General features: G+C 42.3%; 1 protein-coding gene across 5 annotated transcripts in view; it reads right to left on the bottom strand.

The window, feature by feature from the left end:
• Positions 1-26862, bottom strand: part of KREMEN1 (kringle containing transmembrane protein 1) — a 73393-nt gene that overhangs the window by 46263 nt on the left and 268 nt on the right. For 2 of the 5 annotated variants that reach the window (XM_038575546.1, XM_038575547.1), the window contains exons 1-3: positions 26147-26660; positions 7717-7879; positions 3554-3645 (exon numbers count right to left, since the gene is read on the bottom strand). In XM_038575546.1, coding sequence (XP_038431474.1) covers positions 3554-3645; positions 7717-7879; positions 26147-26441 — 550 coding nt within the window. In that variant the 5' untranslated portion in view covers positions 26442-26660. Of the gene's footprint in view, positions 1-3553; positions 3646-7716; positions 7880-20684; positions 20766-24129; positions 24225-26146; positions 26661-26862 lie in introns of those variants that run through there. The other 3 variants (XM_038575548.1, XM_038575549.1, XM_038575550.1) reach the window with 2 other exon arrangements.

The following is a 26862-nucleotide window of genomic DNA, read 5'->3' as shown; positions in this document are numbered from 1 at the left end:
TGAACCCAGATACTTTGAAGATTGTAATTATGTATTTTTTGAAGTATTTAAAATATTATAAAATTTTAAGATATCCTGGAATTTCTTTTTTATAGTGGAAAATTTCAAACACACACAAAAGCAGGAAGGAATAATGAGCCTCTTGTCATCCAGCATCAACAAATATCTTTTTTTTTTTTTTAAAAAAAAAAAAACAAAACATCTGGTTTCATCTATTTCCCTCATCTGACTCATTCACTCTTTGGGAGACTAGATAATTTTAAAATAAATCCCAGATATATTATCATTTCAACCACAAGTATTTCAGTATGTATCTATAATTTCAAACAACTTAAGAACTTTTTGTATATATATATATCTCCATCATGCCATTATAATACCTAATAAAATTAACAGTAATGCTTAATATAATCTAATACTCTATGTTCAAATTTCCCTATTTCAAAGATGAATTTGTATAATTCAAATTCTGCAAATGAGTTTGCAGAAATCAGGTGAGTGTTTTATAGCAAACAAAAAATCGCTCTCAGCAATGAGAAGGTAAATTACTTATGCCCGTGGTTTCAGGCACACGTTGGCTATGTGAAGGAAATTATATTTGCCTTTAAATGCCACTTGCAGGTTTCCCTCCATCTCACAACTAGATTACTTAACTTTTACAAAACTGTACCAAACTTTTATAAAGAATGTAGAGGTAAAATAGAACAAATCAAAAGCCATGCTGAGGTCCATTCAAGCATGTCCTTTGAAAGCAATGAAACAAATCGGAATTAGAATAGTAGGATGATTATTTAACAAAAAAGAGACAGGCAAAGAACAGATATTAAGCTAAATGGTTTTCCCAAGAGCCAAATCAACAGGCCTCAGAGTTGTAGGGGATAGGATCTAGAGGGATGGTAACCTTGATGACTTTGAAATTTGCTTTTAATGATCTGTATTTTTTCTCTCTGCAATAGGAACATGGGGTTTCTGAGAAACATACTGGCACATGTGGTTTGAAGAGCAAATCCAATTACCTCTCCTGTTAACAGTAAGTTCTGATCCATGCTCCATAGGTCAAGAGCACAGTTCAAGTTTCTCTTTGCCCCGTTTGAATCATACTTCATCACTGCCTTCCCGCTTGTCTTAGCTCTGTCCATAACATGCCGACAGGCAAAGATTCCAGTCTCCACACAATGGCCAGCCATTCAACCACATTCTGCTTTGTCCCTAAACATCCACTCCCCCCGGCTCCTGCCGGGTCTGTTATATTCAGATATGAACTTTCCAGGAATCTGATCATGTCACAGGCCTTTTCCTGTACAAGTTCAATGCTAATCATGAATAGTGGGCTTCACACAGAGGGTTAGTATTATTCATGAAAATTATGACTCCACATCCAGAAATAGGGCAAAACTGGCCTAAAATAGGCAGGGTGTATCTCCATCGAGTCCACTAGGCAATTACCAAGGTCTCTTGCTTCACACAGCACAGGAGTTTTCAGACACACTAAGGAGCACAATGTTCTGCCAGACTTTCTAGGTGTGAGGCTCAGCTAGATGGGGAGCCCTGGTGCCCACAGAGTGAACGGAAGGGTTTTCCAAAGAACCAAAGCCAGGCACTGTTCCCTCCCCCACATCCCCAAAGCAGGTATTCCCCAGCTTTCATTCTTAACCTCTGTAGGTCTCCCTACCCAGACCATTTCAAGGCCAACTTTAGAAGCTTTGAAAAGGCTACTAAAGGACCATAAAAAAGGAAATGATATTTAATTTTCTTTTTTTTTTTGGAACAGTAAGGCACATCCTGCAAATATCAGGAATTAGAAGGGTACTAGATGGGTTGTACCATTTTTCAGTAATTCTCTCTTCTGGAAGTTAGTTTCAGTGACCACATGAGTCGGTTCCCACTGGCCCAAATTATATTTTATAAATGCAAGTTCAGGATTATCTTCCCAAATAAAAGCAGCCAGATTGAAATCCCCTCTCTGCCATTCCTAAGAGAATGACATAGGCTAGTAGTAAAAGACTATCTTTGTGTAGAACAAATGGACCGAGGAAAATCTGCTTTCCTCTCCCCCTGCCCCTTTCTTCTTTACATAACTAGAGCCAAATGAGATGTTTTTCATTTTAAAAATTTGATTAAGCAGACTGAGCAAAAGCCCATTCTGCTGGTCTTTACTGTTTTCTCAATTTTGGGACTGAATCAAGGCATACTCGGGTTGGAAGGATAGTGAGGCCAGGGCCTCACTGCCAGGCAGTGGTACCATTTGGAAGTTTAACTTTTGGAAGGTGAGTGGTGGGGCCTGCAGCACTGGTTCAGGGGATGGCCCTTCCCCATGAGGCAGCAGAATTCAGACTGCTGTGGTGGGCGTGAGTTGAGTGAGAGGTCCCAGGTCCCCCGCAGACTTCCCATATTACTCTATATGCACAGCCTCCAGTCCTCCTGAGGAGTGAGGAAGGTGGCAGGGCAAGGAGTGAGGATAAATAATATGGAAAAAACAACCCAGGTAGAATTATTATGAATGCACGATCCCTTTCCTCAGCTCTAGTAACTAAAAAAACCTGTTCCCCTTGGCATATTTGGAGATGTTACGGGGGCTCAGTCAGTTAAGGATCTGATTCTTGATTTTGGCTCAGGTCATGATCTCAGGCTTCTTAGATTGAGCTCTGTGTTGAGCTCCATGCTAGGCGTGGAGCCTGCTTAATATTCTCTCTCTCTCCCTCTGCCCCTCCGACCCCTCTCTCTCAAAAAAGAAAGAAAAAAAGATCTGACGAACACTACATTAATAAACTCCTTCCAGTTCTGGTTTTGGATTCTATACTTTAAGCCTTCCTATAATATTTCCTACCTTTTTTTCAAGTATCTTCCTAAGAATCCCTGCCACCGCACATATTCCCTGAGGGTCATGGTATCTTTTTACCTTTGTACCTTGTATATAATAAACACTGAATAAACAAATGAATGAAGGCAACAGCTAAAAAACAGGCATTGGCATAAAAGGCTAAAGAAACTGGGTTTTTCATAGTAGAGAGGGGTGAGGTATGAGTTATCATGACAACAGAACATCTTTATGCTAACATGAGGAAAAGGACAATCACACTGGTGTTGGAGGGGATCAATGAGGTATTTCCCAAATACCATTTTTCAGGGGAGATAGTGCATCAAATGCAAATAATAAGTAGTGTCATAGTTTAGTTTTACTGTCTATAAAGGATTCTTCATTCATTCTAGACAATTCATTCCCTAAAGCGTGAGGTAGTTTTGTTTCCCTGGCGTTCTACTGAGCTCTTGCCATCTCTCTATCCATGAATGAATCCACGTGAGGAAATTAAGTAGAATTAGAAATTCTGGGTGGACTTATCCATTAAGGGAACGGGTCCTAGGGAAACCAGGCATTCTATTCCTGAAAAGCCTCAACAAGAGGAGGAAAATCTTCAGCCCAGGATGGCTTCTCCTTTCACCTGCTTCATGAAATCCACCTGCCTGAACAACCTGCCCTCTGGGAGTGGCCTTTCACTCTGTACCCTCGGTGCTCAGTGTCCTGAAACCTGCAGTGGGTGCATGAGAGCCTTACTCTGGCAAGCAGGAATCTCGCAGTACTTCCAGTAGACACCGTCCTCGTGCTCTGCCACATAGCACCAGGGGCTCACATCTCCATCTGGATTTCTGTCGGGGCAAGGACACACAAGTAACATTTCTGTCATGTTAAGTCAACTGGTCCATTGCTTTTCAAGTTTACCAAAATGGAACTTGTCAACTTCTGTATTATTTCTTTTTTTTTTAATTTTTATTTATTTATGATAGTCACAGAGAGAGAGAGAGAGAGAGAGAGGCAGAGGGAGAAGCAGGCTCCATGCAGGGAGCCCAATGTGGGATTCGATCCCGGGTCTCCAGGATCGCGCCCCGGGCCAAAGGCAGGCGCCAAACCGCTGCGCCACCCAGGGATCCCCCCTCTGTGTTATTTCTAATAATTGGTATGTATCTCAGTGCTATTTCTTTTGAAGAGAAAAAGGGGGGCACCTGGCTGGCTCACTCTGAAGACCATGCAGCTCTGGAACTCAGGGTCATGAGTTCAAGCCCCACATTGGGTGTAGAGATTATTTAAAAAAGAAGAAGAGGGATGTCTGGGTGGCTCAGCAGCTGAGCATCTGCCTTTGGCTCAGGGCATGATCTCAGGTTCAGGGATCAAGTCCCTTTTCGGGCTCCCTGTGAGGAGCCTGATTCTCTCTCTGCCAATGTCTCTGCCTCTCTCTCTCTTTCTCTCTCTGTCTCTCATGAATAAATAAATAAAATCTTTTAAAAAAGAAAGAAAGCAAGCTAAGCCAGTTTCAGTCAGAACATGCATTCCTATGATCCTGATACCAACTTCTGATGCAGCAGCAATATGTTTTAAAGGTTTAGGTAACATTTCTAAAATGCTCTTTAAGGTTTTTCAACTCAAGAGTGCCCTGACAATAACGAGCCATCCTTCTGAAACAGACTCCAAAACAGCCAGGGTTACCACACACACAGAAAAGCCTTGCCTCTCCTCGGCCGTTCTCAGCTCCCTTTCTTTCAATTCAGAACACTGGAAACCTGACACTCCGGTTAGTCCGGAACTGGGCATAAAGACCCTGCAGCGGGAGCAGTGGGGCCGCCCCTATCAGGCCTGAGACGGATAAACCTATTGTGAGGCCCAGAAGATAAGCCGCCCTGAAGCACAAAGGGTCCTTTCAGTTTTTGTGCCCAAAGGCAGGTGCCAGCGCCAACTCTGCTCTTCCCTGTCCCTCTGCCTTCCCCTCTAATCCAGATCCGTCGAGCTCAGAGAAGTGCATTCCCATCACTCGCCATCTCGCAGACATCTCCACTGCGATGAGTCTGGCACCAGAGCACAAGACAAACATGGTGTCGGATGTCAGCCGAGAAATCAAAGCAGGAAAACTTGTACAAAGCCCTTCTTTAAACAGTTTTTCACTGTCATCTTCCTCCCTCTATTCGGTGTACAGCTTTGATGTAGTATTTGGTAAAGACCTTAGAAAACAACTGTTTGTTATCAATGTCAAAACCATTCTGAAAAGCATCAGAATAGCTTAATAAAGAATAAGCAAATTCATCTTGGATTTCACAGCAGTGCAAAAACAAAAGGCCTGGACTCACTGATGTGATGAGAATCAACATTTCGGCCTCCCTTTTTTTCTGAAGTAGAAACTGGTAGTTCAGGTCTGGTACATTCCATCAAGTCAAAGGAGAGGCTGCTGCTGGCCAGGGCTGAGGAGAAAGATGATTCCCTCCAGGCTCTCACAGTGAACTATGTGCATTTCTGGGAGCCTGTGTAGGGCTGGGTGCTAATCTGTGAGAAAAGACTTTCTTTTTCATAGGAATTAAACCTCTTTGGAAATTTAAAATTTACCTTAAAGTCGGGCTTAATCCAGGAGCTTTTTTTTTTTTTTTTAAAGGTTTATTTATTTATTCATGAGAGATAGAAAGAGAAAGAGAGAGGGGGGCAGAGACACAGGTGGAGGGAGAAACAGACTCCCCATAGGAAGCCCAATGCGGAACTCGATCCAGGACCCTAGGATCACACCCAGGAGCCAAAGGCAGACACTCAACCGCTGAACCACCCAGGTGTCCCCCCAGGAGCTCGTCTTAGAAGTCGTGTTTGATAGAAAGCAACAGAATAATAGCATAAACTAGTAGCCCACTACCAAGAGACACTTTGGAACAAGAATTTAAGTAACGTGTAAAAACAAACAAACACACAAAAATCCCAAACACTGGTTTCTCTTCCCAACCCAACCCAACTATTTCTATGAATAGCAATAGAGAAAGAAAGAAACCAGAGATAGAGTGAGGTTAATTGCTTTAATTATGCAAAAAATATTTTAATGAATATGTATAACTCTGAAAGTAAAATGTAAAAGAATGAGTTGAGTGTGTGTAAATTTTAACAATAAAATGCAACAGATAGCAAAATGTGAAGTAATACGAACTCTTACCTCTGGGAAATGGGGCTTGTCGAGGATTTCAGGGGAAAGTTGTCAAATGAGAGACTTTATTTAAGCAATATTCATCTATAATTTTTGAGAATTTTTTTGGAAAAGCTTTTAACATTTTTATAGTAACAAATAAAAAATAATCCAACAGCAACTGTGGGGAAATGGCCAGTTGGAACAAATTAGAGCAGAGGTAAAGGAGAGAGCTATAGGCACAGGGGTAACCTGGATGACAGGCCTGGGACTTCAAGACATCCACAAGGGTCCTCGAGTGTTAGCAAAGGTACATAGAGAGAGAGGGTAAACAGTGTGGCCCATGCAATGCAGGTATGAATATGGTGGCTCACCTGGGTTGACAGTACCATGGTTGAGATTCCAACATACTGGTAGAACCAGGGACATAGCATATGGCTCACAGTGTAGCTCAGTGATCATTTCTCTCTGTCCTCATGGCTCAAGAGGCTGCCTTTGTACCTGTCCTAATAATAACTAAATTCGACACAGTGCTGAACCACGAGTCACATTATCAGGATCTTGAGTATAAATAGCTTAAATGTAGCTATAACTGAAAGTGCTTAGAATCTTTCTTTGCTCTTGTCCCTATAGACCAGTGATTCTTTTTTTTTTTTTTTTTAAGATTTTATTTATTTATTCATGAGAGACACACACAGAGAGAGAGGCAGAGACACAGGTAGAGGGAGAAGCAGGCTCCATGCAGGGAGCCCGACGTGGGACTCCATTCCAGGTCTCAGGATCACACCCTGGGCTGAAGTCGGTGCTAAACCACTGAGCCACCCGGGCTTCCCTAGACCAGTGATTCTTAACTTGTTTTGGATCACTGCTAACTTTGAGAATCTAATCAAAGTCATGGATCATCTCCGTGGAAAACTGCAAGTACACATCTGAAGCACCTTGGATCTCAGGTGAAGTTACCAGACTCTTGTATCTCAGGTGAAGATCTCAGGTAGAGTCTGCCAGAGTCAGATAGGAGGTTAAGACCAAAGAAACACCTTATTCTAAGGAAAGAAAGGAAACATCACAAATCTAATGGCTATAGCTGCTCCCAGAGCAAGGTTATTGTGGGTTGGCAGGAGGTGGGATAATGTAAGACAACTTCCTTTGCTCAGAAGCAGAGGGAGGTTTGGATCACAGATGGTGCTCTGCTTGACCACCACATTCACAGTAGTTTAGAAAGCTTTGCTACCTATTGTTCACTGATAGGGCCAACTAAGAAAGCCCTTCCCAAGAGACATGTAAGTGATTGTACAGGAAAGCAGAGCTCTGAAAGCCTTTGTATCAAAGCAATCTCAGTTGAAAAGAGTGGTAGACTCTGTATGTGTATGTATATACACACATACACACACACACACACACAAGCAAGGTGTGGGAGGAAGATTTTTAAAATAGTAACAAGAAAGGCTTTCTGAGTTGGCCAAGAGGAGACAAAGAAGCTTTCCGTAGTTGTGAGCTATGCTGGAAGGGACTGGAAAAGAAGGTCAAAGATTTTCTTTTTAAAGCACTGTGTGGGGGGATCCCTGGTGGCGCAGCGGTTTCGCGCCTGCCTTCAGCCCAGGGCGTGATCCTGGGGTCCCGGGATCGAGTCCCGTGTCGGGCTCCCTGCATGGAGCCTGCTTCTCCCTCCTCCTGTGTCTCTGCCTCTCTCTCTCTCTCTCTCTCTCTCTCTCTGTCTATCATAAATAAATAAAAATAAATCTTTAAAAAAAAAATAAATAAATAAATAAAGCACTGTGTGGTCCCATCTTACCTGCAATAATTATGCTCGCCTAGGCCCCCCTCCCCATTGGGGTATTTCAAAGTGTTGTATGGATGCTGGAAAGTCTCGTTCCAGAACAGGCATGGCTTCCCGCCTTGTAGCGCCGTCCAGTTCTGCGTTCCCCTATAATCTGCACCATTGGCTGTGAAACATTCTAGGAGAAAGAAAAGACAGGGAAAACTAATTTTCTGGCAACATCCATAGTCTCCTCCCTCTCTGGTCGATGTTTTATTTGTTTTGTTTGGACTCAGCTGGAAATGGATAGCGTCTTGCTAGATCCTGGACACCACGAAATTAACACTGCTAGGGCTGAGTAAATCTGAAATGCAGTCCCCTCCAAATGCTGGGCTAGCCTTGGCATTAGCTTGTCTATAGACACTTTACAGATACTTTTCCCCTAAAGTATACAGATCCCAACTAGGATATAAACAGGGAGCTGAAATGTATTGAAGCCCATGAAGTGAACCAGGAAACCCCCAAATCTGGGAACAGTTGGTAAGAGCCATCACAAGGGATTCTGGGTGCTTGGAGGGGGGCACTGGTCTCGCCAGTGTCTCTGTGTGGTAACTAGAACCAGGTCACCAGCTGTAAGTGAGCTCTCCCCTACAGTCTGAAAGGCTGCACTGACACTTGGATTTAATAAGACCATCGGATACAGCAACGCTTTGGAATCCCAATCACACAAGTCTGGGAATGACTCACATTCCCTGGTAATGAAGAACAGTCCTCCCAACACTGTTTTAGATAGAGATGCAACAGAATAGATAGTTAACAAGAGGGAACAGGGGCCAACTTGGCATTTTCTCTCACCTCTTTCCGAAATTCCTCCCTACAAGACACACTGAATATTATCTCAGGTCCGTTTAATAAAATGACAAAATCCTTGCAGGTGCAGCAATGTGCTTCTAAAATCTGCTTCTCAGACTTTGGGGGGGGGATGGGAACTGAGGCTGATAGGATTTCCCCCCACATATTGCATGCATTAAATTCACAGAGGTTCATGAGAAAGGCACAGTACAAAGAGCAATTTTTAAAAATTAGCTTAGTTGAAACTGACAGATAGAAATACTTCAAACACTTCTTTAAGATGTATCACTAGGAACCTGACAATCTGGGGGAGTTACACTGACATTCTCAGCTTTCTTTCTTTCCTTCCCCCGGCATGCACTGACCTATAACTTCCGGTATGAAGGACTCAGCCCCGTCTCCAGAGCAGTGCATGTGCCTGTTCCAACCTAAGCATGTGAACAACATGAGCACATCTACATTCTAGAAGATATTTCTTTCTTTTTTTTTTTTTTTTTGGTTTTTGGCGATATTTCTTTTAATATTTAAAATCTATCCACAAACCATCTCTCTTCCTGTACCTCCTTCCTCCCTCGATCTGGGCCCTTTGTTTTGTCTGGAATAGCACGGTTTTATGGACAACCAAAATAACCTGGATTTCCAGGCCACACAGAACATCATAGCAATTTATCATGCTTGGTGTGACATTCATATGTTACAGTCAGTGCAACTCATCAGGTACCAAAACAACCAAACACTCTACCCAGAGTGTGCATAAATACAAAAGTTCAAAGGTAATTGAAGGAGGCAGCTCAGTGTAGCATAAAATACACCGAACCAAGAGGCAAAGCTCTGGTTTCTTGTCCTGGACCTGCTGCTGGCCAGCTGTGCGACCTTGGATGAATTGCCATTGTCCACAGCACCAGTAACGCTTATGTGGTATTTTACCATGTGCCAAGCTCTGCTCTAAATGTTTTATAAATATCAATTTCCTACCAATCTGGTGGGGAGATCCCTCAATATCCCATTTTACAGTTGGGGCAACTGGGGCACTCAACCACCCCCTACAGTGCCTCTAAAAGGACCCCTTCAGATCATCCTTGCTTTCCCCATACTTTTCCTTACCTCACTTCCCCTCATCAGCAAATCCTGTTGACTTTCTTAAAATATATACCCTGAAAATGCCCTCTCTTTCCCATCTTAGGTGCCACCACTTTAGTCTTGTTCACCATCAGAGGATAGTAGAACCTTGTTCAGAACTCACAGCTTCTATTTCCATGCTCCTGCAATCTGTTCTCTGCACGGTGCTCAAAGTTCCCAGGAAAATGTAAGCACTGGGAACAAAACCCAAACACTTCATCCTTACCTGCAAAGCCTCAGTGATGTGGCCCCAGTCCTTTCCTTTCACGGCACCCTAAGCTCTTCTAGTCACTTGCTATGCTCCCGCCACACTGGTCTGTTTCTAATTCCCTAAACACACCATACTACTTCCTACCCAAATGTTCTACCCCTAATACCTCCCAATGCAGACTAAATGTTACCTCCTCAGAAAACCCATCTTCACCATTTCCACTCCTAGATTTTTGTCTTTCATTTGTTTGCTTCATAGCATTTATTATCACTAGAAATATATATGATCTGCTAGACAGGAAGAAATATTCTGTGTGTGTGTAGAGTTTGAGACTCCCGACTCCAGAGTAAGAGTGGGACCTGGAAACCTGTATTTCTAAAAATCTGCCTAAGTGCTTCTGTTAAGTAATTTGGCTTGGGAACCACTAGACTAGATGATTCTAACTGCATCAAGCCAATCTTTTGCCGATTGCTAGAATTTTAATTGCTATGTGTTAATACATCTTTTATCTCCTACCACAAGTGGTTGAAGAGTTGCCCGGGAGCCAGAAAGGCCAGCCACCCAATGGAAGGCCCTAGGAATAGATAGCAACTTGCAGGATGGTGGGGTCAGTGTTCCCAGAGGCTCAGATGACTTGATTTGTAACACAAAAGAATGTGGTGGCTATCCACACCTGTCAGTCCTGTGAATGGGGATAATGTGGCATCTGAGAGGGGAATAATAGCAAAGTGCAGGTTTGTTTGCTTCAGTGTGTTTCTCCTAGACTCAAATCTTCTTCTCAGATGCATTAGGGAAACAGAGAATATACCATATTTTATGATTATTTTTTTAATGGGTTTGCCCAGTGCATGTCAATTGTGGAAAAAAACAAGGAAAACAGGGGATCCCTGGGTGGCGCAGTGATTTGGCGCCTGCCTTTGGCCCAGGGCGCGATCCTGGACACCCAGAATCGAGTCCCACGTCAGGCTCCCAGAGCATGGAGCCTGCTTCTCCCTCTGCCTAGGTCTGTGCCTCTCTCTATCATAAATAAATAAAAATTAAAAAAAGGAAAACAAATGTGAATATTCTGGATTAAAGTGATGTGCGCATCTTGATTTCATCACAATACCAAAGGGCACAACGAGGACCCCTCCTCCCTTATTGTCTATTGCTGTAAAACTGACATATAAGCTTTAGCTAGATAAGAAATGGCTTAAACCAATAAAAATAAAATATCACATGGCCAGCTGTATATTTAGGCATTCAGTGAAAGGGAATGAACAAAGGTGATAGATCTCATACCTAGAATATCATTTATTAATCCATTCAACAAGTATTGATTCAGTACATACCATGTGTCTGGCACTGTTCACAGCACTAAGGCTATATTGGTGAACACTGCAGTCATGGAGCTTACACACTAACAGGGGATCCACACTTATAACAAACCAATCAAATTCATATCAGATAGTGAGGAATACTATAAGGAAAAATGGAGTAAGGGGATGGAAACTGACTGGCAGGGGCTCTCTTTTAGAGAGGGTGGGCCAGAAAAGGCCTGGAGAGAAGGAGGCATTTGAGCAGGGATGAGGTCAAAAAAGAGGAAACGGGGATCCCTGCGTGGCTTAGTGGTTTAGCGCCTTCCTTTGGCCCAGGGCGCGATCCTGGAGTCCCGGGATCGAGTCCCCCTGTCAGGCTCCCAGCATGGAGCCTGCTTCTCCCTCCTCCTGTGTCTCTGCCTCTCTCTCTCTCTCTACGTCTATCATAAATAAATAAATAAATCTTAAAAAAAAAAAAAAAAAAGGAAACAAAACCATAGAGACAATGTGGGAAGAGCAGTACTGGCAATTGGCACAGCAAATGGAAGACCCCTGCGGGACCCAGCGTGTTTGGCAAGTTTGGGGAACTAAAAGGCAGCTCCTCTAACCAGGATTAGGGTGAGTGGGTGGGAAGTGAATAGGAGGGGGAGGAGAGAAGCCAGGTCAGGATGCACAAGGTCTAGAGCGTTACATAAATCAGATTTTGGCTTTTGTTCTGAGTGTAAAGGGAAGCCAGTGTAGGGTTCTGAGCAGAGAAATTACATGATCTGACTTATCTTTTAAAACAACTGTCTAGCTACTGGGTAGAGGAAGAACTTTAGAGAGGCAGGAACTCAGTGGGGAGATCAAACAGGTGGTTATAGCAGAAAGACAGGCTAGAAAGGATGGCCTGGACCAGGCTGGTGGCTGAAAGGTGGTGAAAAGTGGCTGGATTCTGGATGTGCTTTGAAGGCAGAGCCAAAAGTATTTGCTGGAGTTTTGAATATAGGGTCTGAGAAAAAGAAGAGTCAGCAGAACCCCAAGGACATGGGCCTGAGAGGAAATGCCATTTACTACAATGGAGAGGGCACAAGAGGGGCAGAGTACCTTGAGTGGAACCCAGGGTTTGGCTGTGGATGGGTTAAATCTTAGATACCCTTCAGAACACTGGGTGGAGATACACAGGAAGTAGATGGCTTGATGAGCCAGGAGCTAAGGAAAGAGGCCGAGAGAGACTGGAGCTAGAAATGTGGCAGGAACAGCACGGATGTGTGGAGAGAACAGGATTACTGTGTGTGGAGAGAGAAGACATCTGGGGCTGATTCCGGGGGCCCTGCAACATTTCAGGCAGGGAAAGAGGAGGGCCTGGCACTGATGAGTGAGAAAGTGCGGCCTGGGAAGTGGGAGAAAAGCTAAGAGTGTGTGCGTCTCGGAAGTCTAGGGAGAAGGTGTCGGAGGAAGAAGGAATAATAAACTGTGAACACTGAGGAAACTTCATTTCCTCATTTTCTCTGGCTAGATCCCAATTACCTTACAGAATTCATCTGTTTGACCCTATCCCTCCATGGGAGAACTCTGAAGGTTTTGTTATGGGGATTGAATGGAAACAGCCCTCAAGTTAAACATAAGCCTGACAGAAATTTAGCAATATAGCAAAAAACTTCGATGAGACTGGCATCAGAGCGCCCAGAACACTAATTCCACTCTTCTAAGTTGGTAATTCTTTATCTTTTCCTCTATCACCAAAATTCTCCAAAGTATGGCATATGACATTTATTTTTTAAATTGGAGATGCTAATTTTATTGAAAATTCCCTTGAGATAAGTAGAATCACATTAGGATAATCAAACCTGTGGTTGAGGATCTTGAGCAAATGATTTTATGCCAACCATTTTCTGTAGGACCTGCTACCCTATGAAGGCCTGGAGGTCATGTCCATGGTAGTAAGATCTGTAGGCAAAGACTTCATGTTTGGGTGAAAGCTCAATAGTCCTTCATTGCTAATAAAAGCTAGCTGGAGCTTTCTCTTTTAAAGCTATTATTGAAAAAAAAAATAAAGCTATTATTGTTGGTTATGCTTGGAATTTCGAAGGGTTGGTTAATAAGAAAATACCTGATGTCACATATATTCTAAACTTTGATAGTTATACCTCAAAATCCATAGGATCTCACATATTCACATGCTGTATGTAAAAGTATTTGAAGATTTCAATAATTTTAGAGGCATGAGCTATAGAAGACCTAGAAATACCAAAAAATATTTTCCACATTAAAATTCTCAAAGTCAGTCTACCTCTTGGAGAAGTGTTTGAAAAATAGGGACCTGCTCCTCAAACAAATACCACATACACAACATTTACAATTTCAGAAGCACTCATGGAACCTCTTAAGCCCTTCTATGTAGCCCCAAGATCCATGAAGTCTAAGGACCCCCTTAATAAGTGATAGCTAAGGAATACACAGACACACACAGAAACTTATAGGATTGAATATTTAATTTCAAGGGTTATGGAATAGTTTAAATCGAATACTGTTTTGCATGGAAAGCTTCTAGCAACAATGTGGTACAGTTTGGAAAGTGCAGTTAGGGAGACTTACTTGGTTTACAAGCTACAGGTACTCAGCTAACCTCTTTGAGCCTCCATTTCCTCACTTATAAAATGGGGGATTAGGTTAACTACAGCTCAGGGCAACTGGAAGAATTGGAGGATGTGCAAGTAGGTGCCCAATAAATTATTATTATATTATGTAATTATAAATTTTCTTAAAAAATCAAATTTATTATACATTTGAGACCATCCTAATCATATATTTCATTCTGGTCCACAAAAATAGTTATCTATACAAGGCAATATAATCAGAGTAGGTAGGCAGTTCATCCTATTATAATTCTTTTTTTTTTTTTTTCCTATTATAATTCTGTTTAAAGTTTTCAGGGTACCATCACCATCAGGATACCATCAGGATAGAAAATATATATAGTGTGAGTTCTGTGCTGAATCCACGCATTCAATGAATAAGAAGTAAGGTTGGGGGCGGGGAGGCATAATGAAGCAAATAAATTTTTCCTAATCAAAATATCAACTGTAAGTGTGATGAAACACATCTTTGTTTATATGTTCTAATGAATTATATGACCCAATATCTGTACTTGGGGCACGTGGGTAGCTCAGTCGGTTCAGTGTCCAACTCCTGGTTTAGGCTCAGGTCATGATCTCAGCGTCATAAGACGGAGCCCGCAGTTGGGCTTCATACTCAGCGAGGAGTCTGCTGGAGATTCTCTCTTTCCCTCTGCCCCTCCCTCTGCTTGCACACACAAGTATTCTCTCTCAAAATAAATAAACAAATCTTTAAAAAGAAATATTTGTACTTATTATAAGTGAGGAAAATGTTAAGTTAATACAGTCCCAGGCAATTTAACTCTGGCAGCTTGTACATGCACAGTATTTTTAAAATTCATGCTTAAAATATTATAATGAGACATTCTTTTAAAATAATTAAAACTTGACATATGAGATAGTGGTAGGAAAGCAGCAGTTAACCAAATGACATTCTGCTCCTTGATAAGATTTAATAAAGTTGAAGAATATGTTCTCAAAGAGTCTCTAAAACTAGATCATTTCTAATTACACTATTTGTCTGAAACCATACTATTGAGAAACAGAAAAATGTTCTCATAGTGACTCTAGAATATTCCTAGTTTTCTGGTAGAATTACTAGTTGGATCTCTATTCATGATGTCTGTGAGAGTTGCTGTTTTTAATTCATCAAAGTTAAGTGTCTGTTAAGGACCACATCAGCATCTCTAGTGATTCTATGTTGGAAGAATTCAGTTGGTTTTGACCCAGTTTGGAATCAACATGAATCAATAAACACTAAACTCAATTATGGCATCTTAAAATAAGACAGTAAAAACATTTTCCAATGGGAATATCTTCTGTTCCTTTAAAAATATCTCTAAAAGCTAGTAAGTGGGTAGAATTATAGAAATACAAGGCTTAAAAAAAAAAAAGAAATACAAGGCTTATGTGGAAAAAGCTCCTTTTAATATTTGGAGGGCAATATAACAGTATTGTCAGATGTCTGCTCAACACAACTACTACTCTGCTGGATTTCTGGTATAGATTGGTGTTCACTGGGAACTTGTAGGTACATCTTCAAAGTTCACGTCCTGGGAAAAACTGCCTTTTGCACACAGACACTCAAAAGCACTACAGGAATGCTTATTTCAGTTATGTGGAGCCCTGAAGTAAAGAGTAAAGAGACACATGACTGTGGGAAGGCAGTAGTACCCAACATTTTCCTACCTCTAGATGGCTGTGGTAAGAGCAGTGATTCCCATGATCATATAGACTTAGGTTATCAGATCTAGACTAGAGAAAGGATAATTGGGGAAGGAGGTTCTCAGTATACACAGTATGTAAAGAGAAAGGACACCAGATAACTAGCTGCACTGTGTGGTTTAAGCAAATCACCTGGACACTTGAGGCCTGTTTCTTCACTTGTGAAACAATGGGGTTTGAGACAGATGGTCTCAATATCCCTTCAATTTAAACTCAAATTTCAAGATTCTATCATAATGGAACTGAAGTTCAAAAATCTAGGATGATGTGACTGGAGTGTACTGATAGCTCAAAATTTCTTCCAACCTTAAAATTCTCTAATTTTAGGGCACCTGGCTGGCTCAGTTATTAGAGCATGTGACTCTTGATCTCAGGGTTCTGAGTTCAACCCCCATGTTGGGTGTAGAGGTTACTAAAAATAAAATCTTATGAAAACACAATAAAATAAAATTCTCTAATTTTACATGTTTCTCTAATGCATGTGACAATTCTTTGGTAAAAAAAAAAAAAAGTAACTCACCTTCAATGTGGGCCCTGAATCCATCAAAAAGGTACTTAAGTACTCTTTTTTGCTTAAAAGAAACCACATCTTCAACTAATAAATTATAAAGAAAAAAGAAAAAGAGGGGAATCCTCTAAGTTAATAGAGACTCTTGTCACATCACCTAAACATACCTGGTTTAGATCCCGAGTTAAACTGTAAAACAACTGATGAGACAACCAGGAGAATTTGAACACTGATTACTGACTGAATACTTGATAACATTAAGGAATTATTATTAGTTTTTCTAAGTGTTATGATGGTAACGTATTGTTACTATGTTTTTGAAAAGAGTTCATTTAGAGATACGTGCTGAAATACTTACAGATAAGATGCTATGTCTGAGATTTGTTACAAAATAATCTAGTTGGGAAGATGAAGAAGGTACAAACAAAATAATATTGGCCATGGTTGATAATCATGAAAGTTGGGACACGGATACACATGACTTCCCTACATTCTTCTATTTTTGCACATGTTCTAAATTTCCCATAATAAAAATTTGTTAAAGGATACTGTGAAAACATGTGTTTTATAATTAATTTACCTTAGTTTCTTTTCAAAAACTGTAAACAAACTCAATCAGCTGTAAATTCAGTCATCCAAATTCAAGATAGACATTCACATATCATGTTCTTGGGCTATGTATTTTTTTTTGAAAAATTTTTTTTGGGGGGATATGTATTAAACAGTTGAAATGACCATAGAACAAGCTGTACTTTTGCCCAAAGTAGAATTACTATAAAAATAATCATTCTAGGGATCCCTGAGTGGCTCAGCGGTTTAGCGCCTACCTTCAGTCCAGGGCCTGATCCTGGAGACTCGGGATCGAGTCCCACGTTGGGTTCCCTGCATGGAGACTGCTTCTCCCTCTGCGTGTGTCTCTGCCTCTCTCTGTGTGTATGTCTCTTATGAATAATAAAATATTTTTTAAAAATCTTAAAAAGTTCTTAAAAAAAAAAGGACTATTCCAAGAAAACTGAACCTACTGTAAATATAAGACCAGAGGTTTAAGTTCAGAAGACCGGTGAAAACACTGTAGAGAGGAGTCCTTATTGTTAGTTATATAAAAAACTGAAAAACAACCCAGAATGCAGTGCTGCTTGGGTACCAACCATTTTTTTCCCCATCTGGCTCTCATCTTGAATATGCTCCACTCCTACCCAGGCAGGACCCACCTGAGAACATGCCATGGTTGCCACTATGAAGGACATGTGTTTCTGCCAGCAACAGTCACCATGAAAATGCAGTAGTGCTTGAGAAATTTAAATCAAGTATGCAGTAGTGCTTTAGGATATTAAAAAAAAAAAAAAAAAGAACAAAAAACTATACAATCATCAGATTAAAGACCAAAAGATAGCTTCTGAGAAAGAATCTAGCTCTATAACATATACAGAGAGATAAGGCCAAGCCTCAGTGAAAGAATGGGCACACTCAGACAGAAGTCCTCAGCTCAGAACTTAAGTTTAATGAATTAAACATGGATTTTATTGCCAATACCACCAGAACATATTCTATCATACTTTGGTGATGGTATCTATCCGTATATTTGAGTACAAATGGATCTACTTCAATCATGAAATTTCACAATAAACATAGTTTTCACATAAGGAAACAGGAAGTTTATGTTTTAAAGCTCAAAATTCAGTTCTCTGATGGACAATAACTTAGTGCCTTATGAATCAACTCTAAAGGAAACAAAAACAAGACAAAAAGATGGAACACTACTTGAAAGGTCAGTGTCTAGATCAGATAGCAATACACTCCTGTCGGAACTGGGGGCTCTAAGACAGGTCCCTCAGTGCATGCTGCCACAGCCTGGTCAGACTTGATCTCCTTGAACTTTAACTGCTCAAGAAGCATCTGGAACCTGCTTCCACTAGCACCTCACTCATCTTTGAATCAATAGCAAGTACAGACCACTCAGAATGTGACTGGCAAATATTAGCAAGTATATGGGGAAATTGGGGGGGAAATGCATTATAGACATATTTAGAGTGCCCTGGTTTCCTCACCAACTCAGGACTCTAGGCTAGCCAATCATGACTTACCTAGCAATGACCTATGAGAATATGAGAAGTTCCAGGAAAGTAGGTAAATCAAGTACTTGCTACTTAAACCAGAGAAATCTGCTATTAAAAGGAAATCTATGGCAAAGCTATTTGTAAAAGGGATAATCAACCCCCTCTGTAATGAAAATATACATTTTTATATTCTGAGTTTGCTTTAAGCAAGGAGACCTTGGCACAAATCCACTTTGCCTCACTATCTCTTGACCAACTCTATTTCACACTCTCTGAAACTCTCAATTAGTATTAAAGGAGATAAAACAAACTGACATAATCCAGCTTCTGGACAAGTTTCATCAGTATTGCCTATGCCCTATTGTTAATTTCAGATAGCAAGAAAGTTCCCATATAATGGAGCCCTGGAGGGCAGCCAACACTCCATGGAAGCTAGGCTGTGGGCTATTTAGCTTCCCTTGGTTGATATGGGATGGCCAAATAATATAAGAATTCTTGAGTTGGGAACTGAATAGCAGGTCAACAGCATATCCTTAGAGCACATCTTTAAAGTAAAATCTAAAGCAACAAAGTTGTGGTCTTTTATGAATTGGCACAGGAACGAGTCCTAGTCAGAGATGCTGGGCATACTGTAGGCATGTGGTAGGCACTTGTTAGTTGGTCCCAAGATAAAAATGATTAAAGTGACAACTTTTTAAGGTAATCATTCCCAAATACTACATGAGACAGATTTATAAAAAAAAAAAAAAATTATTCATTATCTGATATTTGAATTTAACTGAATGTCTAGTATTTAATCTGGCAATTGTACTCTAGGGAGAGTAGAAACGGTGAATCTCAGACATCCTTATGCCACTTAGGTTTCCAAAACACTGTCAGAAATGCTTACTTGAGGGATCTCTGGGTGGCGCAGTGGTCTAGCACCTGCCTTTGGCCCAGGGCGCGATCCTGGAGACCCGGGATCGAGTCCCACATCGGGCTCCCGGTGCATGGAGCCTGCTTCTCCTTCTGCCTGTGTCTCTGCCTCTCTCTCTCTCTCTGTGTGTGACTATCATAAATAAATAAAAATTAAAAAAAAAAAAAAGAAATGCTTACTTGAGAATTCAGATATGGATAATAAAGAGTCTACTTTCTTAAGAGTGAAACAAGATGTTGATTAGAGTTGCCTTCTCCTAGGTCACAGTGAAGGGAAGTACAAAAGAATAATACAATTAGGATGGGGTTTCTTAACCTTAGCTCTACTAACATTTGGAGCCAAACAGTTCAATGAGGGAGGGCTATCCTATGCATTGTAAGATGTTTAGTAGTATCCCTGGCCTCTACCTGCTACATGCCAGTAGCAAATCCTACCCCACCCCACCCTGAGTTGTGACAATTAAAAATGTTTCCAGATATTAGGGGCACCCAGGTGACTCAGTTAGTTAAGTGTCCCACTCATGATTTCAGCTCAGTGGAGAGTTGGCTTGGGATCCCCTCTCTTTCTCCCTCCCCCTTCCCCCACTCATGATTTTTCTCTCTCTCAAAATAAAATCTTTTGGGGTGCCTAGGGTGGCTCAGTCAGTTAAGGATCCAACTCTTAGTTTCTGCTCAAGTCATGATCTCAGGGTTGTGCTTGAGCCCTGCATTGGGCTCCACGCCCAGCTTGAACCTATTCAAGATTCTCTCTCTCCCTCTGGCCATCCCCTACTCTCTCTCTCTCTCTTTAAAAAAAAAAAAAAAAAAAAGTTTTCAGATATTGCCAAATGTCTCCAGGGGGCAAAACCTCCTCCAGTTGAAACCACTGATTTAGAAGAAATGGTCAAATAAACAGAAAGTGTTATATCCATTAACCAGTGGTCACATAACAAAAGATTCTTCTCAAGGGAGAAATTCTCAGCTCACCCAGGGCCCCCTTAAGCCCATAATAAGGATAAGAGGCCTAGTCATTTCAGCTAAGACAATCAAAAACCCTTCATCTGCCACAAGTGCTAGAGAAGAATCTTTGGTGAGCCAAGCCAATGAAGCTCTGCATGGCTATGCACACATCATAGCAAGCAGGGCGTCATACCCAGCCTTTGAAGATGTTCCTTTTAAGTTAACCTCCCTTCCAACTAAACTTTTTCCAAATCTCTTCCTGCCATTTGGAAGTTGAGTGATTCTCAGCTGAAAAGGCCTGTATATACGAGGTGCAGATGGCGGCAGTTACGGCCCTCACCAGATGCTGCAGTCTCTAATTTGATTGAAAGGATATAATTAGACAACAGAAACACTTTAATGAAAGAGCAAAACATGGAGGGAGGGAAGGATTGAAGGCCCTTAACTGATGCCAAAACACCCACCAGTAATAGAGGCTTTGAGTCTGGGGCAAGGGAAGGGGAAAACCCCTTAAAAGGACAGTCCCCATCCTGTTTATTTCCCCATAGACATAGGAATAGGGATTTTATTATTGTAGATTTCCACTGTATTTTATGTGGGAACAATCTGATTAAAACCAGAAGAGTCTTCAGAAGAACATCAAAGAAAAACAAATATGGCTTCTGTGGTCATTATTAAAAATATTTTTACCAGCCCAATAATCTTCTTTGAAGATGAATTTTTATAGATTGAACAGCAGCAAGTAATTTACATACTGTGATGGCACTGGTTAATGATCGCTACCTTGTAGAAGAGGATCACTTGGTCGCCATGTTTTCATGTAACTTTAGGCCACCAAGGAACGTGGACAGTCATTTAACATATCTGTTTGGAAGGCATAAAGAAACCATGCAGAGTTAGTTCTACATGCTGATGCTGCAACCATTTTGAATCATCTTTAAAAGTTGCTTATGCTGTTTTTACTATTTCCTAGCTTTCAGACTTTGAGTGTGAGTATACTGTTCTGGTTTTAACCAAGAATCTAACCAAACTGAAAGAAATCCAGCCCTCAAAGTCTGAAGTTGCTAATGTGGTGTGACACTCGGGTTTGGAAACGGCTGCAGCCTCCTCAGCCCACTAGAAGCAGGGCCCGCCCTTGTGGTAAATTGAACAATAAAAGTTTAATGCTTTGGCGACTTGCCAAGGATTAAATCAGTGGCAAGAGAAACTAGAAGCTGGGCCTAACAGAGAGGCAGCCCCTAGAGGGTCCTGTTGTAATTAGGAGGAATAAGGGCAACCTTGCATGTTAGGTGGCCTAAAATCTTTTGTCTGCCAGGTGCTTCCTAGCACCTAACTTCATTTCTCTTCAAACTGTTGCAAGTCCAGAACGCCCAGCTAGGTTAGTAGGTGAAGCATACGACTCTTGATCTTGGGGTTGTAAGTTCGAGCCCCACACTGGGTGTAGAGATTACTTAAAAATAAAATTGTAAAAAGAAAAATAAACTGTTGCAAGTCCAGGCTAGGGAGGTATTTCCTTAGGAAGAAGAACCAAAAGGGGTGGGTGGGCAGGGAGTGAGAGATTTCCTTAGAGAAGAAGGCAAATTTCGGTATAATGTCTATTTTTGACAAGTATGGACACCCACCCTCCATTTCCACAATGGCCTCTCTCCTTTCTATTTTCAGTCTGAATCCAGGATAATGTCTCAGAGGTGAGGCCTGGGGAAGAAGCCACTGCCATCTTGAGAAGACACTGAAGACAACAGAGAGGGGAAATACAGAGTGAACTAGGGCTGCTCCTCCCGGTCTAACACTTCCAGGTTCTAGCTGGACTCTCCAGATCAAACTGAATATGGAAGGAGTGTCAGCCATTGTTCTGCCCCACGTAGGGCTGCACAGTCAGCCAGTCAGAAACTAACCTGCTAAGTGGCATCAGGGGGCTGGAGATCTCATCTTAAAAACTCCACAGGTAAAAAAAAAACAAAAACAAAAACAAAAACAAAAAAACAACTCCACAGGTAGTTTTCTAAGGGACACATTCATATCTTCCTCTGTTGTCCTAGAGGAGGCAAAAACTCAGGCAAAGGCTACAAATCCAAACTTCCGGCCTCTCTCAAGTGTTTTGCATTAACTGTTCCACAGTACAGACACAATCAACTTGGTATGTTTGAATGCTTCATTTTGTTTTTTCAAAAATGTTTTAATTAAAACAAAATAATCAGCCATGCTAAGCACATTGTTGTTTTTTAAGGCCATTTTAAAAATGACGACAGAACCATGGAAATAAAATGCAACTGTTTAGGAAAGTGATAAAAGTTTGTTTTCTTCTTCTTCTTCTTCTTTTTCTTTCTTTCTTTTTTTTTTTTAATCTTCCTGGCTGTTTTTCTGTGTCTCAGGCTGGTGCCACCTGCTGCCTGGGCTTTCCTCTGAGAAACAGATCTCTCAATCGTTTGCTCCAAAGCAACATCTGCATAGTTGAACAAACCATGGGCCAGTTCCAAGGCAGACACTATTTTCTGTATGTAGCACACACTGAACCATACTGAATCTTTTTAAAGCATTTTTAAATTATTATTAAAGATCTAAATGTATGTGCATGAACTTCCCCTCATCTTTTTTTTAAATTGTGGTAAAATATACATAAAATTTACCATTTTAACCAATTTTCCTGTATGTCTCTTAAAATTATAATAGGAAAATGTAAAGGGTTCATTTATTCACCAAAAAGAATCCTACTTTTCACCTTTCCCGACCAGTGAACACTGGAAAAAAATCAATACATATGGACCTAGGGCAGGACTTGGAAAAGTACACAGGACCAATCTGGTCCACTCCCTGGTTTTGTATAGCTCATGAGCTAGGAATGGTTTTTAAAATTTTAGATGATTGAAAACAATAAAAGGAATAATATTTTGTGACATATAAAAATTATATGAAATTTTCAAATTTCATTGTCCATAAAGTTTTATTAGAATACACCCACGCCCATTCATTTATATTTGTCTCTGGCTGCCTTTTGCCCTACAAAGTCAGAGTGGAGGGACACCTGGGTGGCTCAGCGGTTGAGCATTTGCCTTTGGCTCGGCTTGTGAACCCGTGGTTGCAGGATCGAGTCCCACGTCGGAATCCCTGCATGAAGCCTGCTTCTCCCTCTGCCTACATCTCTGCCTCTCTGTGTGTCTCTCATGAATAAATAAATAAAATCTTAAAAACAAATGTCAGAATGGAGTAATAGTAATGGACAGACAGTACAGAGCCTACATACAAAGCCCAAATTATTTACTGTCTTACCCCTTACAAAAAATGTCTGCCAACATCTGACCTAGAGTCTCATTACAGGACCCCAATTCTAAACTAAAGGTGCTATATTGCCCATCACCAAAAATTACCCTAATCTGTATACTGTGAAACTATTTAAAGCAATACATTTTCTTTATCATTTATTGCTGTTGCTTCAACTATGCTAAATAGTGATATTATCAATAGTATCTATATTAAGTATAGATATAGACCACCAACTATAGATATATAAACACCAACACTATTTATAGATATATAAACACCAACTTGCTGTTTATTAGTAGTGAGCCTAAAAGGAACTTCTTTTTGCTTTCAGATTTATAAAGGGTCTCATGCATATCTTAAATATTTAAATAGATTTGTCTAGGGCAGCCCGGGTGGCTCAGAGGTGTAACAACGCCTTCAGCCCAGGGCCTGATCCCGGAGACCCGGGATCGAGTCCCACATCAGGCTCCCTGTGTGGGGCCTGCTTCTCCGTCTCCCTGGGTCTCTGCCTCTCTCTCTGTGTCTCTCATGAATAAATAAATAAAATCTTTAAAATAAATAAATAAATACAAAAAAAAAAAAAAGATTTGTCTAGGGGCCAAAACAAATTTTCATAAAAACATCAGAGTTCTTTGATATCACGTCAGTCTTGACAGTTTTGTGTTTCTTAAAATACAGCATAAAAATAACGGGTCAACATAAAAGCAGGAAAGCTAAGTTCACTTTATTCCTATCAGCCCCTGTCTTGCATCAGATCAGGTAAACTAACATTAATGACATCTCTAAGAGTGACAGGACTCTGTACAGTAGGAAGCTCTCACTTGTACATTGAACTCATAGGGTTTTATGATAAACATACTACTAGCTAACAGGATGAATGTTACATGAGGATTTAGAAGAAAATGAGCATCATAAAAGGTATTCACAGCAAATGTAACCTGAGTTGAGCAGCTCTGTTGATGCATACCTCAACAGCCCCCAAATGCAGTGAAACATCCAAGCAGGTAGCTTGCCTTCGGTGGAAAACTCAAATAGCCTTCTGTCTTCCTACCTCTAGGCTCTCCCCTGCAGGTAAGTAAATTCCAGATGGGAGGAGCTCACTTCAGAGAGCCCATCAGCCCTATGGCCCTGGCAGCCTTCCTCCTTGAAAAGGGAGTCTAGAGTCTATCATCTTCCTCCTTATCAGTTGTGAAGGAAAAGAGAATCTCAAAGGAAGAATGGGGAGGAGAAGGGAAATCATTTGGGGTTGGTTATACACTGTAATTAGAACTCGCATTGACGGGGAATGAGCTAACTGTTTTTATAAAGTCAGCATTCAAAAATGCAAACCACCAGTAATTTAAATATTATAAAATTGTGCAGAATATAAGTATTGAAATAATTTTTTCCATCCACAAAATTTTAGAGAAAATTACAGTATCAAAAAATATATAATGGCAAGTTTGGCACATCCTCAAGGATTTAAAAAGCTAGTAGGCAGTCTTGAGACAGGATGTGATCCTTTAGACCATGTGGTATCTCCCTAAAACTGCTTCTGGAACTAAAAAAGAGTCACTAAAGCCCTGGTATACCTGGATGAATAGGAAAAATTGCTGGTGAAGCTTACTGAGGCAGAAACTTGGGCTACTTATCATAAATCGTCTCACAATGGTTATTTATTTGTCCCTAATTCAGACTCCTAAATAAAAGTACACCAGGGTTTGCGATTCCAACTGCCTAGGAGTTGCTACATTTGACCCCTCCTAGCAAAGCAAAGGTGCCCGAGGAGAGGATGCCACCTTCTAACAAACATAAGCAGAGCTGGCTCACTTAACTATGACTCTGCCCTTTCCAGAAGGCGAACCAGTTTATTTCCACCCATACCTCTGTCTCTGTAGAGGACATTAAATCCTGACCACACAGATGGCAAAGTGGAGCTAAGGGGTTACTAGGTTACAGTTATGTTGACATATCCTGGCTCTCGGAAAGTTTCTCCTTCATTCCTGACATACAGCAAATAGCAGAAGTGATCAAACTTCTGTAGCAGTTTTTATAGAAGCCCCGTTGAAATCTGCCCATCACTCAGAAACCACTTCCTGAGCCTAAGGTCTACAATACTTGGAGAGACCCCCTTCTGCTGATCTAAAGCCAAGCTCTGCCTTTTACAGGGCTTAATCAGACTGGAAGCTCAGCGCCTTCTCAGGGCAAATGAGGTGTCTAGCACTTGGTGAACTGTGAGGCACTATAAAAAGTATTATTAAAATATGTTTATTGACTGCCGTCTATATGTGGGTGTTAGCTGAAGTATATAATTTAATTTTCGAAACAACAAGCAAAGGGAGTTCTCATTTTCCTCCCTTTACAGAAGAGGAAACTGAGGCTTAGACAGCTGAGTCATGGCCTGAAGTCACACCGTAAATGACAACACCCAGTCCTATCTTTTTTACTCATCCAAGCTGGTTAAGTAAACAAAGCAACTCCTGAGTTTTCTTTCAGCAACAAAACCCTGTCTTTCCAACATCACAGTCTGTGACTTTGGGTGGAGAACCCTCAGCTGGTTTTCCTACTGCCGGCAAACCGGTAATGAACCCTTCCCGCCCCTTTCACGAAGGCCCAATTCTCAACACCCAAACAACCTGCACAGAAATGTAACTGGGCCAGACAACGCCCTCGTGCCTGCTCCTCACTTGGAAAGAGTTCTGCTGCTGCAAAGAAGGGTGTGTATGGAAGCTAAGTAAAGTCCCAGCTTCCACCCTAGTCCAGAGCCCCACCTCGGAAGACCTGCCCTTGGCCTTGGCCTGGGGAGTGAGTGACCCTGTTTAAGGTGTGGGATTACCTGGGAAATGGGGCTCTGCAGTGCACCTTCGGGATAAGCACCCTAAGATTTGTAGGGGGGGTTCCCATTACCCCTTCCTTCCTCTCTCCGAGCTAGGCCCGCACCTGGGTTTGGGGAGGCTCAAGGCGGCCCCGGAGGTAAGGAGGGGGCGTCCTGGCTGGGTACGGACCTGCCTCTTGCAGGGCGAGCAAGTCAACTCCTCTCCTCTCCAGGCAGAAATTACAGCGTCGGGCAAGCGGACGCAGCCGGGGACGGGGAAGAGGGGCTGGGCGCCCCGCCGCGCTCGCCTCCGCAGCGGCTCGGGAGCCCCGAGGCGCGGGGGCGTCGCAGCGGAGCGGGCGGAGGGGATCCCCGCCGGGGGGAGTCCCTGAGGGGCTCGGGGAGGCGAGGTAGCGTCGCCAGGCGGGGAGCGCCGCTGAGAGACAGGACGGGGTCCCGGGAGGTGCCGGGGCAGCAGGGGGCATCCTGGCCCCGGGGGAGTCGCTGAGGAACTTGAGCGGAGGGTCCTGGGTCCTCGGGCTGAGGAGACGGCCCGGCCCGGGGGGCGTCGCTGAGGGGCCTGGCTGAGGGGTCCCGGGAGGGGGTCCTGAGGCAGGGGGCGCCCGGCCGGGGGGCGTCGCTGAGGGCCGGGAGCTGGGGGAGCTCGGGGTGCTGAGGCGGGGACCGCCCCGGCCGGGGGCGTCGCTGAGGGGCCTGAGGGGTCCCGGGAGGGGGTCCTCAGGCAGGGGGCGCCCGGCCGGGGGGCGTCGCTGAGGGCCGGGAGCTGGGGAAGCTCGGGGTGCTGAGGCGGGGACCGCCCCGGCCGGGGGCGTCGCTGAGGGGCCTGAGGGGTCCCGGGAGGGGGTCCTCAGGCAGGGGGCGCCCGGCCGGGGGGCGTCGCTGAGG

The sequence above is a fragment of the Canis lupus genome, chromosome 26 (assembly GCF_011100685.1).
Source record: "Canis lupus familiaris isolate Mischka breed German Shepherd chromosome 26, alternate assembly UU_Cfam_GSD_1.0, whole genome shotgun sequence".
NCBI classification, from domain to species: domain Eukaryota; kingdom Metazoa; phylum Chordata; class Mammalia; order Carnivora; family Canidae; genus Canis; species Canis lupus.
Note: the sequence above shows the minus strand (reverse complement) of the source record. Positions and strands in the feature narration are given on the sequence as shown.